The sequence below is a fragment of the Cydia amplana genome, chromosome Z, assembly GCF_948474715.1.
Source record: "Cydia amplana chromosome Z, ilCydAmpl1.1, whole genome shotgun sequence".
Lineage (NCBI taxonomy): Eukaryota > Metazoa > Arthropoda > Insecta > Lepidoptera > Tortricidae > Cydia > Cydia amplana.
Genome location: NC_086096.1, coordinates 14258628 through 14283202, shown reverse-complemented (window position 1 = coordinate 14283202; position 24575 = coordinate 14258628). Strand labels below are relative to the sequence as shown.

The 24575-nt window shown below is 37.8% G+C and overlaps 1 protein-coding gene across 2 annotated transcripts; it reads right to left on the bottom strand.

The window, feature by feature from the left end:
• Positions 1 to 321: 321 nt before the first annotated feature.
• On the bottom strand, positions 322 to 22346 carry LOC134661609 (atrophin-1-like). Of its 2 annotated transcripts, XM_063517749.1 has the most exons (12): positions 22122 to 22346; positions 18032 to 18191; positions 15457 to 16067; positions 15234 to 15291; positions 12416 to 12510; positions 8902 to 8983; positions 7057 to 7216; positions 5910 to 5954; positions 5026 to 5109; positions 2921 to 3038; positions 1370 to 1705; positions 322 to 557 (listed from the first exon to the last, which is right to left on the bottom strand). In XM_063517749.1, the coding sequence occupies exons 3-12, from the start codon at positions 16058 to 16060 to the stop codon at positions 388 to 390; spliced, it is 1752 nt and encodes a 583-aa protein (XP_063373819.1). In that variant the 5' UTR covers positions 16061 to 16067; positions 18032 to 18191; positions 22122 to 22346; the 3' UTR covers positions 322 to 387. The 2 variants fall into 2 exon arrangements, with proteins under 2 accessions (XP_063373819.1, XP_063373818.1); XM_063517748.1 differs by lacking the exon at positions 18032 to 18191 and having other exon boundaries at positions 22122 to 22345.
• Between the last annotated feature and the right edge of the window lie 2229 nt (positions 22347 to 24575).

Genomic DNA, 24575 nt, shown 5'->3' with positions numbered 1-24575 from the left:
TCTATAAAAAAAAGAGGAGAATGTGCAAGACTGCACATAATGCACAACCTTTTTGCATAAATTTACCTTTTTTACGTATTTTTGTTTATGGTTTTTGATACTTCTTGTCTATTGTTTACTATTTGTCAGAATACATTTTGTTTCCTCCTAAACCAGTGCCTATTAATATACAGACGTCTATAAAATGTACATCTCTAAAACAAATGCGGAAAAACAATCTGAAAGTAATCGACGTAATGGTATTGCACAGATAGGTCTAACATAACATACCAAACTTGGAAATCGGACTACTATCATCAACATCAGTTACCCGCAAGTTAGTGGCAATTCGCTAAGCGACTTCGCGTTGTTCTGCGCTCGTACAACGTACCTTGCGGATTGCAGAGGCTATTGGTAAGGTGGGAAGTAAGGCGGCTGAGGATACCGAGCCATATAATTGTAATTTGGGGCATTTGCCGCCGGTCGGAGCGTTCCTGGCACGGCAGGCGGCTGCATCCCTTGGACCGGGCCCGGGCCGGGCGCTCGCTCTGTGCCATTGTACTGCATGCCCCCGGTACCTACAAAATTCGAATTATGAAAATATTATACATAACCAGTGCTCGGACAAGTCATCGCAAAACAATCGCAAGACTGCAATAGAACAAGATCAATAGAATCGCATTATGTACAATATTATTTAATTATATTTTTCAATGACATTTATTACTGCAACCCTAAATTCACCATACATGTGTGAAGGTTACACCACCACCACCATTAACAGTTTTTTAATGCTGATGGTTGCATTGCACATACACAACCATTAACTAACTAACATTAAATTCTCACCACAAAACTGTTTCAAGCATGCCACTTTGACAAATCCATGACAGATATGCGACTAAAAAGGTCAAATGTTAAATTATAAATTACGATAATATCAGCTTTAGATAATAATAATCTTAAGTCGCGACTCTATAATAGTCTTGTCCCATGTCCAAATCTGTTTCTGCGATGACTTGTCCGAGCACTGTACATAACCACATAACCACGTAAAATGAGTGAGGTCATAGAGAAAAAAATACATAGAGTGCTCACTCCGTACATCAGTTTTAGTACCAAAAAGACTATTAGCATCTAGCATCGAGTAGCGGAACTATCAGTACTGCTACTTGACAATAGATGTAGCACCGACCAGAAAGTCTTATGCTGTTGAGATAAGACTTTCCGGTCGGTGCTACATCTATTGTCAAGTAGCAGTACTGATAGTTCCGCTACTCGATGCTAGATGTAGACACTGAAATTAATAGTCTGAACTGATGTATGGAGTGAGCACTCTATGTATTTTTTTCTCTATGGTGAGGTGAAGCAGCGGTACCGGTGTACTCACCGGACACAGCAGGGTTCTGAGGGTAGTAATGGCGGTTCGGTGGCGGGACGGCCGGGTGGTACATGTAGCCGGCGGGCGGCGGCGCGGGCGGAGGGGCTCCTGCATACCCGCTGGGGCCCGCTACGGGGTAGTTGGGCATCCCTTGGTGCGCACGCCCGCCGAAGTCTGGCACCTGCACGCTTGCCCCGCCGTAGCCAGCGGCCGCGCCATACCTTGCAGGTTCGCTTGTGCTAGGCTGAGGTTTTTGTCCATTTGCTAAATAGCCATTTGTTCTGTTGTTGAGCGTCGGTTCACTTGGGCGTTCTTCTACTGACGGTGACCTCTCTGCTGTATTACCTGAATATTTAAGGGCAGCAATTAGATGTCAATAGATTCTACTTTATAACGTGAGACTCGAATATTTCTAATAAACCTGCTACTATCTATTGTACCCCAGGAACTTTGAATTTGCAAAATTAAATGTGGCGTGCACCGCGAGTAAAACACGACCCATACGAAAAATGCACGCCCTGTGACGTCACAGCCAGCACACACAACTGCGCCAAAATGTATGCAAAAAAATAATAAAAAGTAAGTTTTATTTACGCCGTAAAAATAGATTTAAGTACTTAATATAAAGAAAATGGTGTTTGTACAAAGGCGACATTCGCTTGCTAGACACGTTCCACTTGCGTTGTCTACGTTCCATTCTGCGTATAAAATGGCAAGATCGCGTTCCCAACACTGAAGTACTTCGTCGCTGCAAGATGCCTGGCATGGAGGCGCTCTTGATGAAGGGTCAGCTAAGATGGTGTGGGCATGTTTGGCGTATGAGTGATTGCAGACTACCGAAAGCCGTTTTCTACTCCCAGCTATCAGCTGGTAAACGGAAGCAAGGTGGGCAGCACCTACGTTACAAGGATGTGCTTAAGCGCCACCTAACTGCCTGCGGTATACCACCTGACAAATGGGAGAAGCTTGCTTCTCAGCGGCCAGAATGGCGTTCTCGCGTTAAGTTGAGCGTAAAGAACTTTGAAGACGCTCGTCTCACTGATCTTGATGCGAAACGTCAGATACGTAAATCCCGGCCAAAACCCTCCTATAATTATACGTACAATAATTCTGGTCAACTTTACTGCCCCACCTGCGATAGAGTTTTTAAAAATAAGTTCGGCTTTGCCAGCCATATCAGAGCTCACGCTCGTAATTAGCTAGGGTCGCCGTTGCCGATTACGGCATGGATAACTATATATAAAGAAAAGTGTTTAATATACATTAGGAAGACAAAAAATAAATAAAATTATCCGTTTATAAATTCCATTATATGTATTTACAAAAATGTTACAAAAAATTGCGGATAACTCTTTTTCGGATTAATTTCGTGTTGTTGAACGTTTATGAAGGAAATAAAATATTTGTCATGGTCATATAAAAGATTTCTCATGCATGTAAGCCATTGTATCAGGCAATATCAATTAATATGAACTTCAAAGCTAGTGGTGACATTCCGTACAAAAAATCCAAGTGTCACCCTGACACGTAAACAAACTTAATCAAATTACTAGTACTTACTACTTCTTAATGTATCCGTGACGAATTTGATCAAGTCTGGTCCAGCGTTAGAATAGCCAACATTATGCCGTCTTGTAAGGGACTGCAACGTTTCGTCCATATGGGATGTCGAGGGAACCTACAATAAAATATGAACACATAGAAAATGATTTATTAAGGCGATAAAAAACTTTCAACGCACCAGCTAGTAAAGGCTCTCTTTATTCTTCAACAACTAAAGAGAATGTTGCATTTTACCCATAAGAGTGACAAAATAATGTGACGTAAACTTTGAGGTGTTTCATCATGTTGGCTGGTAGAATTTACTTTTAAGTGATGATTGGAATGATAAAGTTTGTTAACCCTTGTGCCTTGAAGCCCTCGTAACGCTCAAGATTCCACTTTCCGGATCACTCTCCACGCTCGTATATTTTTTCGCTCGCTCTGTTATAAATAGGCGGAACCAGACGAGGCTTCTCGCTGTGTGGACCCGCCTAATAATTAGCTCGAGGGGTTAAACGGTTAAACAACAACTTTGCTCCCTTGTAAACAAAAAAAACCTACAACCGTTCTGAAATCTAAGTCTGGGCACACTGATGTGCAAAGTGCATGGTGCTGTCAACTGTAAAACTGCCAGGCGAGCGAAACTGTCGCGCACACCGCAAAGTGTCCGTCGTTTAAATTACCGTAATGCCCAATGAGGAAAATTACGGGTTATTCCCACTAGTTACCACCAAGTTGTTACCAGTGGTAACTACTGGGATTTTTTTTCCACCTTTTACCACTGGTAACTACTGGGAAAAATTATTCCCAGTTGTTACCACTAACTCGGTTTAGTGGTAACTACTGGGAATTTTTACTCCCAGTAGTTACCACCAAAATTTTGTTAGAGTTAAATTCTAATAAAAACAGTATTTAAATAGTATAATATAAATATAGTGATTTAATAAATAATTATAAGTTGATTAGTGTTTTAGTAAACTGCTTTAAAAGTGACCAAAACTATTGAAACAGTTTAACCGGTACTATTACAAAAACTATAATAATAATAACTATATATAGTAGAGTGCTACACGGGCGGTTCTACAAGGCCCTCACGGGACCCGATGTGGACCTGCTCGCGTCGGTGAACTGGTTACGATTCGGGGACCTCTTCGGAGAAACCGAGGGTTTTGCCTGTGCAATTGCGGACGAAGTAATGATGACGAACAACTATCGGAAATATATCCTGAAGGACGGTACGGTCGACATTTGTCGGGCATGCCGCCGTCACGGAGAGTCACTCAGGCATATCATTTCCGGTTGCTCTCATCTTGCTAACGGCGAGTACTTGCACAGACATAATCTCGTAGCCAGGATTATTCACCAGCAGCTTGCTCTTCTATACGGCCTTGTGAACCGCGAAGTACCGTACTACAAGTATTCACCTGCGCCAGTTCTCGAGAATGGTCGTGCCACGCTCTATTGGGATCGATCTATCATCACTGACAGGACTATTATAGCCAATAAGCCTGACATTGTGATAATAGATCGAGCGCAACGCCGGGCCGTGCTCGTTGACATCACCATCCCCCATGATGAGAATCTCGTGAAAGCCGAGAAGGACAAGTCCAGTAAGTACCTAGACTTGGCTCACGAGATAACCGCCATGTGGGATGTTGATTCGACGATCATTGTCCCGATAGTTGTTTCAGCGAACGGTCTAATAGCGAAGAGTCTCGACCAACATCTTGAGAGATAAGTATTTTGTATTGTTTTTGTAAGTGTTTTTGTATTTTATTTTTATATCCATATTATAAAATAACCTAACTTAAGATGATAAATAAATAAAGTGAATAACTATATAATAATATGTAAGGATAAATTAATTGATCCATGTAGATTATTTTTCAAGTGATTTTATTAGGTAATTCAAAATCACTATATTTATACTATACAATGTATACTGTTTTTATTAGTATTTAACTGTAACAAAATTTTGGTGGTAACTACTGGGAATAATTTTTCCCAGTAGTTACCAGTGGTAAAAGGTGGGAAAAAAATTCCCAGTAGTTACCACTGGTAACAACTTAGTGGTAACTAGTGGGAATAACCCAAAATTACGGGAAATTAATACACATGCTTACCGGATCGATGATGTTTCTGGTGCCACCGCCGAGCAGCATGTTAAATAGGTGTATGACAGCCTGCTTAGATACAGTTGGTGAATCCTACGAACAAAATGTTTATTAAAGCCTAACTGGGATGCCTTGTGAGAATATTATTTTCTAAATTGGTTCAGTACTTTCTGAGGTAGCAGACGAAATGTGATATTGACGAATCTTTCTGACGTCACAACATTCCTCTCCACACTTTTAGATAGTGACAAACCCTTATTTCATTTATATCGAGCCACACAACACACAACGATATCAGACCGTACAACAGGTGTACTACCGACAACTGTTAAAAAAACCGGCCAAGTGCTAGTCGGATTCACGCACGGAGGGTTCCGCACCATCAACAAAAAATAGAGCAAAAGAATCGTGTTTGTTGTATGGGAGCCCCCCTTAAATATTTATTTTATTTTCAGTATTTGTTGTTATAGCGGCAACAGATACATCATTTGTGAAAATTTCAACTGTCTAGCTATCGCGGTTCATGAAATACAGCCTGGTGACAGACGGACGGATGGACAGACAGCGAAGTCTTAGTAATAGGGTCCCGTTTTTTACCCTTTGGGTACGGAACCCTAACTAGTAAGTAAATCAGGCCGACTGGCCTCTTTACTGTGTGATACTCTGCAGCGGCGCCACCTGAACCGTAAATCATGTTTATGGCTGTAACTCTACTAGGGAACGAAATGCTCCCCAGCGGGACTCCTGTCTCCATCATGAGATCAATTTTCAGCTCAAGCGGAAATCAGGAAGTGGGTCACAATTAGCTTCCAAGATTTAACCCACACTAATTAACAAACCAACAAACTTACACACTAACAGGGCAAGTTAAATAAAAGCTGGTAAAAACTTACCGAATTAAAAGATACTGAATTATCCAGCTGTGGTGCCTGGGCCCCCTGCAATAACAGAGGTAAAGTTACTAGAGTGCATCCTTTTTTTTTTTAACAAAATACAAAGTACAGTACAGTGTACCTATAATTAAAGTTTCACCAAACTGTAAAACAGTTTGTTGGCGATGCGTTCAAATAAGCTCAAACTAAAATAACCACAGTACTTAGGTAGGTAATTACCATACATCGACAACACAGCTGCCTGTAATAAACCCTGTTTCGACGCAAATATATATACCTACTGTCGTTCGGCGAGTACCTGCTGTGCACCACACGGCTCGCGCTAGTTGTATTGATATAATTTGTTGCGATTACGATCTATTTAAGGTCAAACCAGGGTGCAGGGTGCTATTGGATGCAGTTACCTGCGTGTGTAGTCTTTATTTACATAATTTTAGGAGTTACTATAAATAATTGTTATGCTATTTAATATGTAGTATTAAATACATTCGTTTCTTTTAGTCTGTACCTACTTAGCGTTATTGTTTTGCTGCAAATTAACTTATTTTAATATTCGGTCGGATACCAGATAGTATTAACTTTGCTTGATTTCGGAGTAAACAAATGCATCTAAGAAACAGTCACGGTCATAATCGTACTGGTTTATTATTTTAAAACAATTTAAACATTCCACTCACTTGCCCGATACCAAATATTCGGCCGATGGTCAGGCCGAACATCCGGTATCTGGCCAAACAGCTATCCGTTGCATCTCTAAATGAACTTGTTATATTCCTCTACAAGCCATCCTATTCAACGAGTTTCATTCTATTGTAAACTGTCCCTGTTGTTTCCTCGCCGAGTGACGGGATGGAATAACAACCAACATTGTCGATCCACCACAACATTATTTGACGTTCATAAGCGCATTGTAATTATGCCTACTTGAATAAACTATCTTTTATCTTATCTTATCACCCGATCCACCCTATGTATAGAAATCGTCCCGAAAACCATTTATTTACAGTGAGACGGGTCTACAATTACCTATACAATGCATATTCAATGGTATTTCTACATAGCTTAGATACAGTGTCTGCTATTATATAGCTGTCACCGTACCCAAGTTATGCGTAATTTTTTTAAACAATGAATGGCACTTAATTACCTCAATCAGATTGTCAAATACAGCGAACAGTTCTGGGCCAACGAGTTTCTTTAAAATGTCTCTCCCAATTTCATACTCCTGTAGTTTCTTTTTGTACAATAATATTTGCGTCTCTTCCTCATTGTGCAAGGCTTCCATCTGTTGCTTGTACCCGTCAATTCTGAAAAAAAAAATGTTATTACAATAAAGGTATTTATGGCACACTGTACATTAAGAGGGATGTGGTAGAAATAGTTAACAAGAGTAATCTAGAAACCCGACGAAGGATTCTTTTAATCGAGTTTACAATTTTGTATTTCCTACATTGTTTTTCATCACACTTGCCAAAACACCGAAGCATCAAAGGCAAACATCTCTTTGTCATACATCCACAGTTTAAAACGAGTAAAAACTATTAATTACAAACAACAATTTTTGTTTACACATTCAGTGCCGAAAACCCGACTATCGGGTGTTTTATGATTTCGTTCCCAGGCCGGACGACGCTATAGTCGACACTTTTATATGAAGACATTTTTGTGGCCTGGCGGGATGGCTTGTTTGGCTCGGTGGTAATTAATGTGTTAATTGTGTTGTTGTTGATATGATAACTATGTTTAGCGGTTTTGACATCTTTTTTGCATGGTATAGAAATATGTATATAATTATAAAGAATAATATATATATATATATATATAGAAATTAAAAAAAAACTTCCTTGGGTGTAATAAAAGGTGTAACTGCCCTGTATTCCTGCGTGGAATTATAATGAAGAAATAATAAGCAAGTGTGTTGAAAAGAATGAATGAAAAGAAAGAGTGTCCATACAATACGATCGCCACAGTAAGTACCTATTTAATTATGGTAAAGTTCCCCGCCACATTACTAATTTATCGATAGAGTGGAGCACGACGTACTCTATAGACTACGCCTCCATCCACAACACTATGCATTTACCCCCTTATTCATAAACGTCTGCTAAGTTAATCAGATGATGATCGTCGTTTGTCCCTCTATGGCATAACGACAGATAGGGACAAACGACGATCATCAACTGATTAAGTTAGCAGCCGTTTATGAATAACGCCAGTAGATATAAACGATTCGCGTTAAGGCTTATTTTCCGCTAGACCTAAGCTGCGTAATGTTTACATAATGATACACTCGTTGCTTACTGCCAAGTGTAGCCGAATTTATTGTATGTAAATGTAGTTCAGCTTAGCTCTGGTTGAAAACCAGCTTGAGGGGTCAATTTTTTGATCAAAACGGCACTTTCTTATTTTGTACAACTAAATACTTAAATCGCTGCGCTCTTTTAACATGTACCGCTTCAGCTTTACTTTGATTTAAGTTTAATTGTCAATATTATTGAATTAACTCGATAAGTAAAATCGGTTACGATTTCAACTCGATTTACAAATAAGTTTTTTTCGCACAGCTTATTAAGAGATCAAGATATTAATTTGCTTGTTTTATTAACACTCTATGGATACATTGACTGTCCGAAATAAAGAAACTTATTATTGTTATTATATACATGGCTATGTGTTAAATAGATTTTTGTCAAGCTACACATGCCTTTGACATCGAGTTGGGATCCATTATATAAATATATATCTTTACAGATTTTAGTATCAGCTTAAGCACTAAAATATTATTGGAAAGCATTTCAAATTCGCTCATATCAAAATGGTATATTTGTTGATTTAAACGCGCTATGCATAAAATAAAACATAAGGAAATACTTTTTAATTAAATACATATTCACCAAATCGACTTACAGCATACTCGTATAAGTGCGATATAAAAATAGTTACTAGTATAGTCATGCAATGATATCTTAGGTCAAATAGCGATATGGCAAACCTTAATTCTCGCTGGACACAGCATTCGCAGCGTTGCTCTGACACTTCAGGGCCATCGGGTTTCCGAATCTTGCTTGTTGCAGCTGAGAACAGAATCGATCAGCGCCAAGCAAAACTCAAAATTAGCCAAGTCTCATGAGTTATCAACTTATCATAACATTACACTAATACTATTTGCAAAGAACTGCATTTTTTTTTAACCCAGCTTACATCTAGATTTAAATATTGATTACTATACCAAACGACATTCTGTAATTAGAAGGCCACTCTACACTATTTATCTCTTAGTTCCTCAGGCACTATGTAAAGTAGTGAAAACTATAGGTACTCAGGAAGTGATAAATTGTTGTAATACATTAACAACACAACGTGACAGACATTGCAGGCTCTCTTTATTATCAATCTAATCATATAAAAGTCATCAAGTGCATAGTTAACCCTTAAATTCATGATTTTTTTCTTTTTGCCCGAAATTGATATATGTACCACATAATTGTTTGCTGATTCTAGGAAAAATAGTCACAAAATATATCATCGATTTTCACTGCGAAATCAGTGTTAGAAGTTGCATGGCTAAATCATATTTTTGTAAATATATAATTATTAGTAAGGGGCATAGACTAGGAATCCTCTAGACGGAGTTTAGTGCAATTATTTCATGAAACCGATGCTGCCAAAGATACGGGGGTGCGGGGGACGAGGTGAGCGAATCCCCGTGCCGTGATTGGTCCGTTCAAAGACACGGACCAATTACGGCACGGGATTCTGACACTTTGACTCGAAGATGGAGTAATACTACCGTCCGTATATAGTGGCAGAGGGGGTAGCGTTGCTATGCTCAGTCTAGAGGATGTCTTGTCTGTGGTAAGGGTTATAGGAAAAATCTTACTGCCATCAGAAAGGTACACTATTTTTGATATTCTTATGATAAAGTTTGTAAATATAAAATAATTACAAACCCCGAAAAATCTGCCCAAAATCACATACAAAAAATCATCAACTTCCAGGTTTTTCCAAGTTTTCCGACATTTCGTCTTTAAACAAATGTAATTTTTATAAATTAAAATACTGCGTAAATTTATGTAATTAATCGGAAAATGGATTAGTTTTACTATTGAAATAATATATGTACAGGAACAAATAGAATTTGTTTAATTATGCACAAAATTTGATGTTTATGTTGTGTGTATAAATGCATCACCATGCATTTAAGGGTTCATGATAACATATTATGATGATTATGATACTTGTCAGCACCTGACTCAAAGAGTTATTAATAGGTAGGTGTAAAATCTAAACAAAATTGATCTTCGAATTAGTCAGCTGAGAGTAGAATAGATGCGGTAACTCTGCCTGTCGCTAAAATTAAAAAGGTATTTATTGTACCTATAGAGATGAGAAGGTTAAATAATAATACCATGTCCAAACAAGATGGTCTTATTACACTTTAAATAGGAGTAGCAGAGAAAGCGCTATTATCGTTTGTCCTTGTCATAAACTATTTTTAATTTTTACCTACTTATAAAAAATTCTAAGTGCCACGTTATTGGACCGCCACCAAAGCTTGGTGGGCGACAACGAACCCGACCGAATTAAATAGATTGTTATTAGCAATGATAAAACGTGTTTATAATTTTGTCGCGTTGCGCATTTTCTGTGCCTCAAGGGCGCACGCGTGTGGCAACTCTATAGTATACCTGCTTTTAGGGTTCAAAAATTCACGATTGACTAGTTGCCACAATACATTGGCACAGTATAGCTCCACCTAGTTAAGCTGTACAACTCAAGGGGCACAATTATTATAACTCGTGTTTTACGGTTGATCCTTCAAACGCCAAGCATCAGGCGGTCTTGGATGCGGATCCGCACGCCGCTCCGGTGTGCGAGCGGGAAATCGCAATATAATCGTATAGCGCCGACTCGCTCACACACCCGCGTGATAAGTGTTAAACGCCTATGCCTTATACACGATTAATATACGCATTAAATTAGAGGAATGATGAAATTTAGCTAAAGTTACAGGTTCTATTATTTCTAATGACATTTTATTTCTGGATCCGAGTTGATACTTAAGGTTAATTCTTAAGTTTATCTGGTAATTGTTGCTTACTATACACGTATTTAGTTGCATTAGGCGTTAATTTACGGTGAAGTGAAAGGATCAAAGTCGATACCAGAAATATGTAGCCGTGGTCTAAAATGCAGTAATAAATGTCAACTATACATTCATATAAATATTTTTCTCAAAAATGGACGACAAAGTCGACGTTGCCGGTTAAAAAATTGGTCGCGAAGTGCGTAGTTTATGGTGTCAAAAAATTAAAAAGTTAAAAACATTGCAGTCTCGATTTTGGGACTGCAATGTTGCATACAAATTCCATTATTTAACGAGTTCCAAACTTTTTAAAAGTTGAAATGGCCATATCAAATGAAGGCATAGGTCCAATTATACAGCCAAACAGATGATCAGCACTTATTATTATAATGTTGGTACCGCGACTATTTAGGTGTCTCAAATAGGTTGGCGTATTTTCAGCAGAAAAATAAACTTCTTTTTTTTTAAAGGCGGCAATGCAAATATTTTCAATGGTTTTACTTTTTTCTGTGATAATTAGACCGTTTCTCAGGTAAATAATTTCTATTTCTTGCACCATTTTTGAGAATAGCACTATATATGACTCGGCTGGAAAGCTACTTGCTGGCTTCGGATTCAATTAAACGGACTCCCAAGGTCGTCCATTTAAAACGAATCCTCAGCCAGCAAGTAGCTACTTCCGAAACTCGACAATAATGTACTAAAACAGCAACGTCGAACTAGGGCTTTCGTTTTTATGTATTATCAATTGATATATAATGAACCACTGAATGGCGAGGTATGCCCAAGACAAATTGTAGAATTGTGTGGTATCATAGAACGAACTTTAAGCAATCATGTAAACATTTAAAATTAGCAATATTTACTAAAAGCTGACACCATAACATACTGACAAAAATAAAAAGTTACTTGTGGTTTTTCAGTTTTTTTTTTTTTTGCGTTGCTGCACTAAATAAGCCGTCTTTTTGCGTCTAATAAGCGCCACTCATTATTCAAGAGCAAAAAGTCAAGATTTTGTGTCTTTATAGTGGCTGCAAGGATCTGACCTTCAGGGAAGTTCAAATAATTCATCATCATCATTCAACGGAGATTTATTTCGTTAAGATATTTGATATTTTAATAATCTATATTGCAGAACAGCTTACATTCTGCCTTTAAAACTTAATTGATAGTCATATTTTCTTGCGAAATTATTCGCATAATGTGGCCGATCTTTAAAGGCACTGATTAGCGTTCGCTATGTTGCGTAAATATTATATTTATTTATTATAATTGCACTTTTATATCGCTGAGCAAAACTATATCGATATAGTGATTTTATTAGGGAAATAACTGCATACTTTGTCATAGGGGTTATTATGATTAATTTTGTAATGATTGTAATGAATGATAAAATAAACTGGTAGATAGTGAGACTTACCGTTTCCGTTTGTGTCCACTTTTCTTTTTAAGGGGCCGTTGTTAGTGGGCTGCATGTGCGATGGCAGCGGCGGGGGCGGCTTCGACGGGTCAAACCTGTTTGAAACAAAAACATAAGTAAAATGAAATAGTAGCACGCTATACACTTATACTGGCGGTTTTTGCAACCTAGGGCATTTTCCCTTAGGCCTCGTGGTCCGACCGGCTTGTTCGATCAATCGGACCACGAACAGTTATATATCGTCAGGTGATAAGCAAGTCACTAAGTACCTCCACAAGTTCATAGCCATAGTGAACCATATTAGTACGAAAAGAAGGTTGATTTTTGTTTAAATATTTTATAGTAATTAGTGAGTTTTGCTTGTCACCTGACGATATGCAGTTGTATGGTCGGTTCTTGTTCTAATTGATTTATCTAACGCGTTTAACACCGTTCACCATGACATTCTCCTCGCCCTGCTCAAACACATGAACGTTTCGAAAACAGCCCTCAACTGGTACGCTGCCTACCTGGGGGCCGGGGCCGCCAGCATGCAGTCAGAGTTGATCGGTCCTTGTCCCACTGGTGTGACCTGGTTACTGGCCTGCCTCAAGGAGTCATTTTATCCCCACTTCTATGGTAAGGTTTGATTATTCGATTCGATTCCCTCGATTATTATTAATCGATCGAAATTAGAATAGGATTCCAATTAAGTACCGTCAGCAAACATGATTATACCTAATCTTTTTATAATACTACGCGAATACTATGGAATATTACGCGAAACTCTGTGTAGGGGGCGCCACTACCACAATCCATGACAATCTGAGAGTCTACCGCGAAACAAGAAAATCAAAATTTCGTTTTCTAAGCTCTATCACTCTTGCATATTCGAGCGATAAGTGGCAGATAACTCAATTTCGATTTTCGCATTTCCCAGTAAGCCCTTTGTATTTTAATCAATCAATGCTTGATGCATCAATGTCATATTTTATTATCTTTGAAAACTTGTCAAAATAGTTATTTACAGTACATATGGCCCTATTTTCACGCACTAGTGCGTAAAATAGCACTTTTCGTGCGATGTCAAAAGTTTAAAGGGCCATATGTACTGTATAACGTTGTTCGATACACGTGCGAATAGGTAATTCGCAACTCGTGTCGATTTAAAACACTCCCTTCGGTCGTGTTTTAATTTATCGCCACTCGTTTCGAATTTCCTCTTTTTCGCACTTGTATCGAAAATAACTATTTCCGACAAAGAAGACGAATCCACGAATTGCTATTCCTACCGAGGCATATATAGTGCTTTTCTCCAAACATGCGAGGAAATAAGGTAAAATAATAATTATTTAAGCATCAAGCATCGCTCAAATCGAACCTTCACATCAAAAATGTCAAAAACGATTTCCCACTTTAATTATTTTTTAAAAGTTATGGGTACTGATAAATTATGTGGTTTGCTCGAGTGCAACCCTATGCGGTCGGTGTCGATGGGAAGACTACGATTGGCGCGGCTCTAACTGTCAGTGTGGATCGACCGCCATTACGGCGTAGGAGTGTGGTTTACCTAAGCTATGCCTGTTTTCCATGTTTTTATGTATTAAATCCTTTATTTAATGATGTATGGTGTTTTCTCGTCTAATAGTACAAACTTATTCTGCCAGTCAGTACCATTCAATATTCGTTCATTCAATCAAAGAGAATATAATCACTACGTTCAATATAATTGTGCAATATAGTTGGTCAAACCAATTTGTCAGTCAGTAAGAACTATACCCATCCTTTACTTTTGGGTGCTAGTACTAGTGTAAGGCAAAGATGGTATGATTCTCTCAATGTTTGAAATGAGAAAGTCCTTTGACAAACTATATAAGCTTTATGAACACCTTGGAGGATATAATCAAACGGAGACGCCATGTCTGTAATTTTCTGTACAAAACAGTCTGCCGATTTCTGCGGGGGAGGGGAACGTCAAATGTATGCGTAACGTAAAAATAGCCATGTCAGATAAACGTCAGTCCATACATTGTGTATGACCGTTGGCCGCCTATTTTCGACAGAGGGGAAAGCCTGTTAATGGCTACTCCGTTTAGTTGTATCCTCCAAGATGAACACGGATGAGATCCTTAAAAAAATATAAAAATAATCTTTGATTTTATTAAGCAGTATTCGCACGATCATACACGAGCACAACGTCTTGTAAGAACGAGACAAGTAAGGTCGTTTATCTTACTATCTCACTCTATCCTATAGCTTGAAATGATAGCTGATCGCGTCGTGTAGACGCGGCTCGCGGCTTGAATAATTGGCTGTATGCGTTTATTTTTGAAAAGTAAAAAACACTACATTATAAGTTATTACTGTAGTGTTTTTTTCATTCCCATCCGCTAGAACAGGACAGCGATTGTTTTTTTTTTTTTTTTTAATTAGAGTTAGACAATAATGAAGAACTTCCCGTACTATTTTTGCTACAATGAGCATATTGGAGAAAATCTAATCTAATCTATCTATCTATCTAATACCTTTAAACGAGCAATTCTTGTTTATTTATTTATTTATTTATATATATATATATATATATATATATATATATACATATATATATAGCTATATATATATATAATATATATATTTCGGGGATCTCGAAAACGGCTCTAACGATTTCGATGAAATTTGCTATACGGGGGTTTTTGGGGGCGAAAAATCGATCTAGCTAGGTCTTATCTCTGGGAAAACGCGCATTTTCAAGTTTTTATATGTTTTCCGAGCGAAGCTCGGTCACCCAGATATTACTATTAAAATAACATTCTAGAACTAGAATATAAAAAAAACTTACTTTTCCGGTACCACAACCGCCGGCTGGTTTATTGAGAATAATGTATGTTGTGGCATTGCTGAAAATAAAAATAATACAGTATTCTTAAAAGGCCTGTACGTAAATATTATCTTTCAATATTTTTTGTCAATATCTAGAGAGGAAAATGGGGACTACGTGTGTATATAATGTATGGAGAAGCGGTAGTCAACTAATCTTTAAAGCGGCGAACAAGGAAACTTACCGGAGTAAGCTGTGGCTACCGGGCGAAGTTGGGAAACAGCAGGCGCGGGAGCGGAGGGCGAAGGGAGGTGCTGTGACCGAGGCGGCGATGGCGCCGGCGGCGGCGGCGGCGGCGCGGTCGCCACCGGCGCCAGCATGGCTTGCGCAGGTGGCAGCGGCGGCCAGGGAGCGGGCGGCGGTTGCGACATGTACGATTCGCTGATGAACATTGCTATTTGTGGAATCGTCTCCGCATTAGCTGCATTCGATTGCATGTTGGAAGCGGCAGCGGCCGAGGCGGCGTGTTTCTCAGCTAGCGCGCGAGGGATTTGCCCCGTTGCGAGAAACGTATTTTGCTCTTCCTTGCTGGCGTGAAGAAATTTACAATTTTTACGTGTACAGCCGGTTCGGTTTTGATAGTCGTGGCAAAACTGTAAGATCTCTTTCATTCTATTTGTATCGAGCTCATGGCGATATTTGCACTGTCCATATTTGGTGCAATTGCCCCTGATGTATTCACGGCATATTTGCTCGGTGTTTTGATTATATCCAGATCTAGGTTCAGAAGAGGACGGAGATTTTAATGGTCCCAAAGCTGATGTTGATGGATGTTGCCGAGGTAGCATGAGGCAACTAAAAAAATTACAATTAAACTATTTAATTATTTACCTTAAAGAGAAATACTATTATTTGTAAGAATACAGAAATGTTTTAAATTAGATACAACATTAACATTACATTAGATATATGAAATGATTAATAGTAGTAGTAGTGGTCGTTGGTTAGTACTAAGAAGTTAGTGCCTGTAGCTACTCACTTGCTCAGTAGTTACCTCTACTCTATACGAGTAGTCGATTTATTTGAACATTACAAAATGGGTAAAAAAATCTTGATGTGTCCTTTTATTGAACAATCCTTTTGAAAAATAAGCCTCTGCAGCAGCCATGTAACATATATATGTATACTTACTTACATTATTTTGGTTTCATAATAATTAGTTATTATACTTATTCTCTTTTTAAAGCGTTTTTCGATAAAAAAAAGACTAAAAAAGATTTGAGCTTCAATTAGGAGGTAATTCTGGGCAGAAACTTTAAGTGTTATATTAAATAAAGTTCGGATGTTTGGTGGCATTGGCGTGAACAGAGAGCAGTGGAGTTTATTTATATTGTTATATTTATATACCTTATTGAGCAAATTAATGAAAGAATAATTCATAAAAATGAAATAAAAACATAATATGTAGTTAATAAAAAAAATCATCCATTCAAGAGATTGAACAACTTACAACTGAAATTAAGTTTCAAAAGCTTGCACATTTTCTTCATCTGATGTTAACCGGCTGTCAAGATTATGTTAAAAGCATACACTCATACTGTGGCAATCTGTACCATATTAGCAGTGATCGGGGTTTTTGATGCCACTCCTCATGGTCATGTTAAAATAGTAATATGGATAACCACTCGAATAAAACGCTTTTTAGAGTAAATTATTAAATATTAGTGTTGAGTCGCTCACTCGTGAGGCACCTCATTTGTACCACTCATTTTGTTAATTTGTCGCAGTACTTCGTACCGCAAAAATGTCTTACTTCACTCCTCTATTCATTTTACTTGATTCTAAAATTATCTTTCCCCTAAAAGTTCTATTCTTAACCTCCAGAATTGCACTCCAATTAAATGTTACTATTTATTTATTTATAAAGGAAGTGATGAATACATAAATATGTATATACATTAAATATTTTTGTCGCCGTTGGAATTAATGGAATAGTCGACGCTGAAAATATGCTAGTACCTCACCTCATTTGAAGTAAGACATTGTAACACCTCATTTTAGAAAATGAGGTACTCATACAAACTCATTTTAAATTGATGTCCTACCCATCACTATTAAATATACAGTTATTGGGGTCATTCACCTCGAGTGGCAACCAAAACCCCAATCATTGCATATTAGCTGGAGATGTATATGATTTCTCAATACTTGAAAAATTCATTATGTATTAAGATATGTGTGACCACCTGGGTCATTTTATGTAAAAAAGTTGTCCCCTACATTGTGAATTTCTATGTTATTTCTACTCAGAATCACGAGCTCTTTCTATCCTAATAGGAGAAAAAAAAGTGTCCCAAGGTTTTTATTTCCATTCCGTTACAATTTTTCATAGACTTTGTATGGCGGTCACGGAATGGAAAGATCGAAAAATGTAGGTACATTTTGGGACGCTTTTTTTCCTCCTATTAGGATCAAAAGATATCGTGATTCCGAGTAGAAATAACATAAAAAATTCCAAATTTGAAAAAAAAAGTGTCAGGTACAACTTTAAATAAAACGGCCCACCTATCAGGTACGAGTAAGATTGTCTACGAGCTTTTTCTTCGCTTCTAACTGTTGCGTTTCTACACGTCACATACTCCACTTACAAAAGATATGTAGAGCAGAAGGAGCAAAGCTCTTCCTTTTTGACTGTGTCTGCGTGAAGTACTTATACGAATACGACCGTTCTTGCACTCTGACGGTCTTACTAACCAAAAGCTTTAATTATATGCTGGTCATCCCCACATTGACCTTACTTAAATAAGTAAACTGCTCACCTCTATTAAAAAGCAGTTTCAAAACTTATCAACCAAGTGAGCCGCCACAGATAGCCTGGTGTCTAAATGCTCCAACAGCTCATATTTTGCTAACTGGTCACATGCCCCTCATTAAGTTAAAGTTCATTTTGAAGCAGGTCAACTTCCCTAACTGCCACATCTGCGGAATTTTAGAAGATGTTTATCATACAGTACATTAGAAATTGCGGCCTTAGGTACTCTCATAATGTCACCCAATCGAAATCCATGATGCCTGTCTGTATGAATATTCTTGCTAACCCAACATTGGAACATATAGTTTATAGATTAGAAGGTTGTTTTAAATTGAATCATATGCAAAGCAGACGTTTGTTGTGCAAGACCAGTTTCAGTCACTTTTCTAAACCAATTCTCATGAAATTTCGTAAGCAGTTTCGATAAATGTATGGATTTTTTGTTGATAGTTTGTGGAACATTTCAAAATCGGTTCTATCTATGGGGGCTCGTGGGGCCTACAATTCATAGTGCCACGAGTAAAAAGATATCAATTAGTAGTTCGCCCCTAACGAAGACTGCAAAAACAAGTTCTGGGGAAATTTATTAAACAATTTAATGGCACAAAACAGGCTCTGAAGCTACTAACTAAAAAGCATTTCATTACAACCATTTTAAATGGTATTTGTTGGGGTACATACTATATTAAGCAATAAGGTATATTTTTATAAACAATTTCGTAAAAGAACTTCCATTCACTTTTCATTTGATACCAAATTTGACTGTAGTTTCCAGCAAAGTATAGGATTAAGCTTAGAAACAAATTAAAAGTGGGAAAATTTACTGTCTTGGGTGGGATTTGAACCCACTACCACCAGATGCTAGCCCGGTGCTATCCAATCCATCTGAGCTACCAAGACTACCTAATACAGCGAATATTTCCACCATAGGCCCTAGCAACATCTACCATAAGAGTGTTTTACTTCTTAAATGGCTACTAATTTTGTGTCAAGCGGAAACGTACGAGTATGTGTTTTCTACTTTTAATTTGTCTCTAAGCTTAAAAGCATTGTTCGCAGATGTTTCTGCTTGATACAAAATCAATTAAAGTATGGGACCCTAAGTAATACACATAACTTACTTAGGATAGATATAAGTATAAGCTTCCTCCCTTTTTCACTTGTACCAACGCCCACACTGTTAACTGTACATCGGTGGACCTTATGCCTTTTGTAATAAGGTCCACCTATGTACAGTTAGGAGTGTTGCTATTTATACAATCAAATGGCATATATTTATTATATGCCATTTGATAGGAATAGCAATGTTTGATTTAAATTACCGTAGAAAAAAGCACTATTAACAAAAGAAGAATGTGTTGTCATCAAAGATACATTGATTGAGTTAGATGTGTAAAAAATTAAAAATCTAAAACAATTTTGTGCTTTGAATTTGACAGGTAAACGAGATGGTGCTGTACAGCTATACACATTTTGCAGTAGCTCCGATTTTCAATCATTGACCGCAAAACATGATACAGCACAGCGCCATCTGTTTTAGATGTCAAAGTAAGGGGCATGTATTGTCTTATATGTTACCTCTCCCCTACAATAAATTCTCTTTGGTTATCAACCTTATCATTAACAAAAGTTTTATGAGAATCAACTACGAGACAGTTAGACTAAAACCTCCCGTAATCATAAATTCTAATGTATACTTTTTTGCAGGGCAAATACCATGATTATTTGTTGGGTTAGGTTAGAGAAATGTCTAGCAAGTGGAATCTCCTACCATTTATTTTTATCACTGATTATAGTAACATGTACAACAAGCCTATGATCAACCTACTTTAAATTTTTGTAATCATTATTAGATGTCATGGCCCTCACATTCTCATGTTATAACCTCCTAAGGCCCAACGAAAAATTCTGCCCGTAGTCCTACCAGTAGTACTATTGTTTTATACTCATTCAGACCCAAGTACTTAAAAGACTTTTTTTAATGTTATTGTACTTATACAGCACCTTGTACAGCACATTGATTTTTTTTTACGAACTTGTTAAAGGGCTCACAGACAAAACAAACCAGTCCTTTAGAAGTTCGTACACGCCAATTTCGATAAGCGCAAAATTTGAAATGGGTTTTCTATTAAGTCCCACTGGTAGGACCGTGGTACGCTATGACTACACAATTGTTGTAGGAGCTGGGTCTGAATAAGAAAGTTAATAAGTACTAAGGGTAGGACCTTGGGCCTTAGGAGGATAATATACGACAATCTTATACCTTAGGCCACGCCTCACTAAACAAGCACCTATTAACCCTACGTGTTACAGATAGCCCCCTCTGCAGAGCATGCATGGAGGCAGATGAGACAGCAGCCCAAGTCATTCTCGAATGCCCAGGAGTGGCAGAGTACCGGGCGCAACACCTCCGCTCACCGGGGTCTCTCCCAGATGTTGTCAGCAACATCAAGGGTCTGCTAGGCTTCCTGGTAGAGTTGGGTTGGCAAGAATAGTGCCGCCGACCCATCACGCAAAATAGGCGCAATAATAAAACGTTGAGTTGCGGAAAGGAAGCCAGCGAGAACATATGACTATTTCTTTTTGTTATTCTGTCCCATCAGCGAGGAGACAATAGTAGCATAGATTGTTAGAAGAAATGCTGTACCATGTTCTACTAACATGCTCAGTAGATGTCCCATTATCTTATCAAAGGTCTTATAACTACCATAAAATGCAAGTTTGGTTCATTTAAATATGAAAAATCTAGAATTTTAAGAGTGACTCAGCAGACCGTAAACATAGCAACATGTGACAAGAAAAAGTTGATTAACCCATATAACATATATATATTTCGGGGATCTCGGAAACGGCTCTTAACGATTTCGATGAAATTTGCTATATAGGGGTTTTCGGTGGCGAAAAATAGATCAATCTAGGTCTTACCTCTGGAAAAACGCGCATTTTTGAGTTTTTATCATTGACATAGATATCTAGGGACTGGCTTTAGGGGCAATAATAATGAGGCATGACAGGGGCCAGTACAGCGGTGTGAAATCGCCACAACGCGATTGGTTGATGAGTTCGCATCACGCGCGCGATTTGTTGACGAGTTCGCATTACGCGCGCTATTGGTCGCAACTAGTTGCGTTAGACTGCACGATTGGCTGGAATTCGTAAGTAGCACCGCTGAACTAGTACGATTTTTAGTGCCCCATTAGCCCGTCCCTAGATATTATACGTCAATGATTTTTATATGTTTTCTGGGCAAAGCTCGGCCTCCAGATATTATTATATAAAACAACCTACCTATTAAACAGCACATATACCATGATTTATACTAAGTTTCATCACTTACTGCCATTACAAAATTCTATGAAAAAGAGAAAAAAATCCAAACAAACATTTGTAACACCTACCAACGTACTTTTATATCTAGGGTAGGGCTAGTGTGAGTAGAGTTAAGTAGTGAAAGTGTTAAACATGAAACGCGAATATTATAACTACTACATCACATAGAGTAAGGACAACAGATAGATTGTAGTTGACAAATTATATCATCACTGCAAAATGCAATTGTCACTACTCACAAAGTTTTGAGGTCTAATAATGTAGGTAGCAAGTAATAACCAAGTATGTTGGTTTATTTTTTACCAATTGAAGTGCTGAAGTAGATAAATAATATTATATTGCCGTAAATCACGTTCGCTTTGCGTACATTATGCACAAAAAATATAGGCACGATTTATAAATGAATACATGTTGTAGGTAGACTTCATTGAGCGAGTTCATCAGTTTCATCACTAATGGCTGACATTTCGCACGGAGCACAGTACGACAGCAAATACGTTGTCGCCGTTTCTCGCACCCAACTAAGTACAAAATGAACAGGGTCATTTTATAAGGAGCTTCAGCGCGCTTCAGCTCCAAATGAAATAAAAATATATAAAAGACTACGTATTTAGGAGTACAGACTATCATGAGTTCGGTCATAGCATAAGCCGAGCTGCCTCAAAAACTTTTTAAAACAGTAGCTCACCAGCGTGACTCAATGTTTAATTTCTTTTGGTAGTATTAAATTTAATACAAAGAGAAACAATATAACATATAAAACTTACCAGATATGTAAATTGGGCTGGCCGCCAGTCGTTAGCTAATATTTGTGCATTGCGCGTCCCGCGTCATAATATAATAAAATATCAAGTCATTACTGAACGTCCTCTTTAGTCCACTATTAGTTACATAGTATTTATAATTTTAAATAATAATCATTATGACACTCAACGTGCGCCCGTCCCATACAGTTAAACCCAACAAACAACACAACAAAATGGCGGAAGCGTGGCGTATGAACAGAAGGAAGCCAAACCAAAGAGAATATAATCACAGACAGTTGGCAATGGCTTGATGCCTAGATCAAAGAGTAAAGGCGTGTCCAGACGAGGACGATTTTTCGCCAATCTGATGAAATTGTCCGATCAAATCAGGACGTGCGGACGCAAACGCCAATTTGGCTCGCTGATTTCAATCGCCGATTATGACTAATATTAATAAATAAATAAATAAATATTAGTGGACATCTTACACAGATCAACCTAGCCCCAAACTAAGCAAAGCTTGTACTATGGGTGCTAGGTGACGATATACATACATACTTAGATAAATACATACTTATATACATAGAAAACATCCATGACTCAGGAACAAATATTTGTGTTCATCACACAAATAAATGCCCTTACCGGGATTTGAACCCAGAATCATCGGCTTCACAGGAAGGGTCACTACCCACTAGGCCAGACCGGTCGTATATTATCTATAAAATGGAGGTGCGGACGCAAGAATACCAATTTGTGCCTCCGTATTCGCCTTTGGGGGCACTTTTTTTTTTAATTTAGAACGCTCCAATATCGCCATAAAACTGAAATTGGTGATTAAATTGGAGATCAACGCCAATTTCTTTGACGATCAAATCGGTCAATTTGATCATCCCGTCTGGACTCCGCTTAAAAGTGATAACACACTATCGCTGCGCACCGCGACCAACCGCGACCTTGATATGTATTTCTCGCTCTCACTTATGGGTGCGACCAAAGGTGCCTACTAAAATATATGCAAAATTAAACAGGTTGAAAAAACGGCAAATTAGAGGTAAAAAAACCTTTGTGTATATTACAACGTATTGATTTTATATAAATACTAGCGACCCGCCCCGGCTTCGCACGGGTTAACAAATTATACATAAACCTTCCTCTTGAATCACTCTATCTAGAGTCTGGCTACTGAAATATTAATATTACACAAACGTTTGGCGGGAAATTCAAAAAATCTTGGGCTGGTCACACTTTGTGTAGAAGGAAATTATAATTTTGATACTATAAAACATTTTAGATTTTCTGTGCACACGTAAGGCACCTAAGATAAGAATATAAGTTAAATATACGTTGACGTGCACTCAAAGTCAGCTCACATAATTTCTACCGTTATGTAAAGTACAGTCAACGATAAACACAATGTTAACACTTTCTCACCATATACATATATGTGACATGGCGAACAATGAAATGTAGTGTGGAATATTAATCCATCACCAAAAAATTACATAAGTACATTAACTATTAAGTACTATGCCAAATTTGCTTAAATGCTAAGTATCAAAATATTTATAAAGCACCGACCTCCTAATTTGTTTACATTTGCGTACAACTTGTAAACATTGCAGTTTTTCGTCATATAACGCTAAAAGCCTTGGAGGATATAATCAAACGGAGACGCCATGTCTGTAATTTTCTGTACAAAACAGTCTGCCGATTTTTGCGGGGGAGGGGAACGTCAAACGTATGCGTAACGTAAAAATAGCCATGTCAGATAAACGTCAGTCCATACATTGTGTATGACCGTTGGCCGCCTATTTTCGACAGAGGGGAAAGCCTGTTAATGGCTACTCCGTTTAGTTGTATCCTCCAAGCTAAAAGCCAAAAAATGTTGACAGATATTTCGTTGTTGTATCACCAATTGTCTATGATTAAAAAAAAGCTAAAAGTCAGTTGTCAATTTATGTTATTCATTCAAATTGTTTGCGGTTTATAAGGGGTTTATTTTAAATAATATTAATAATGTCTATACTGAGTGAGGTCCGCAAACTATTATTTAAGCTCGTAAATAATTACGACAATGTGCGAAGTCGACGTGTAGCGTTGTATAACGAAAAACTGCAATGTTTTCAAGTCCTAAGCAAATGTAAACAAATCTGGAGGTTGGTGCTCTATAATCAAAAATATTTTCTATACTTGGTCAACCAGATCTTGACAGCAGAAAAAGGCGGCGAATTTGAAAAATGTAGGCGCGAAGGGATATCGTCCCATAGAAAATTTGAATTGTGCGCCTTTTTTTAGTGACTAGATTTGGTTGACCAGCTATAGTATCAAATCTATAATTCCTACTACACAAAGTGTGACCAGCTCAAGATTTTTTGAATTTCCCGCCAAACATTTGTGTAATATTTCAGTAGCCAGACTCTAGTATAGTGTGTCAAAAGACTGTCTCATTTCAAACATAGACAGAGAGAATCA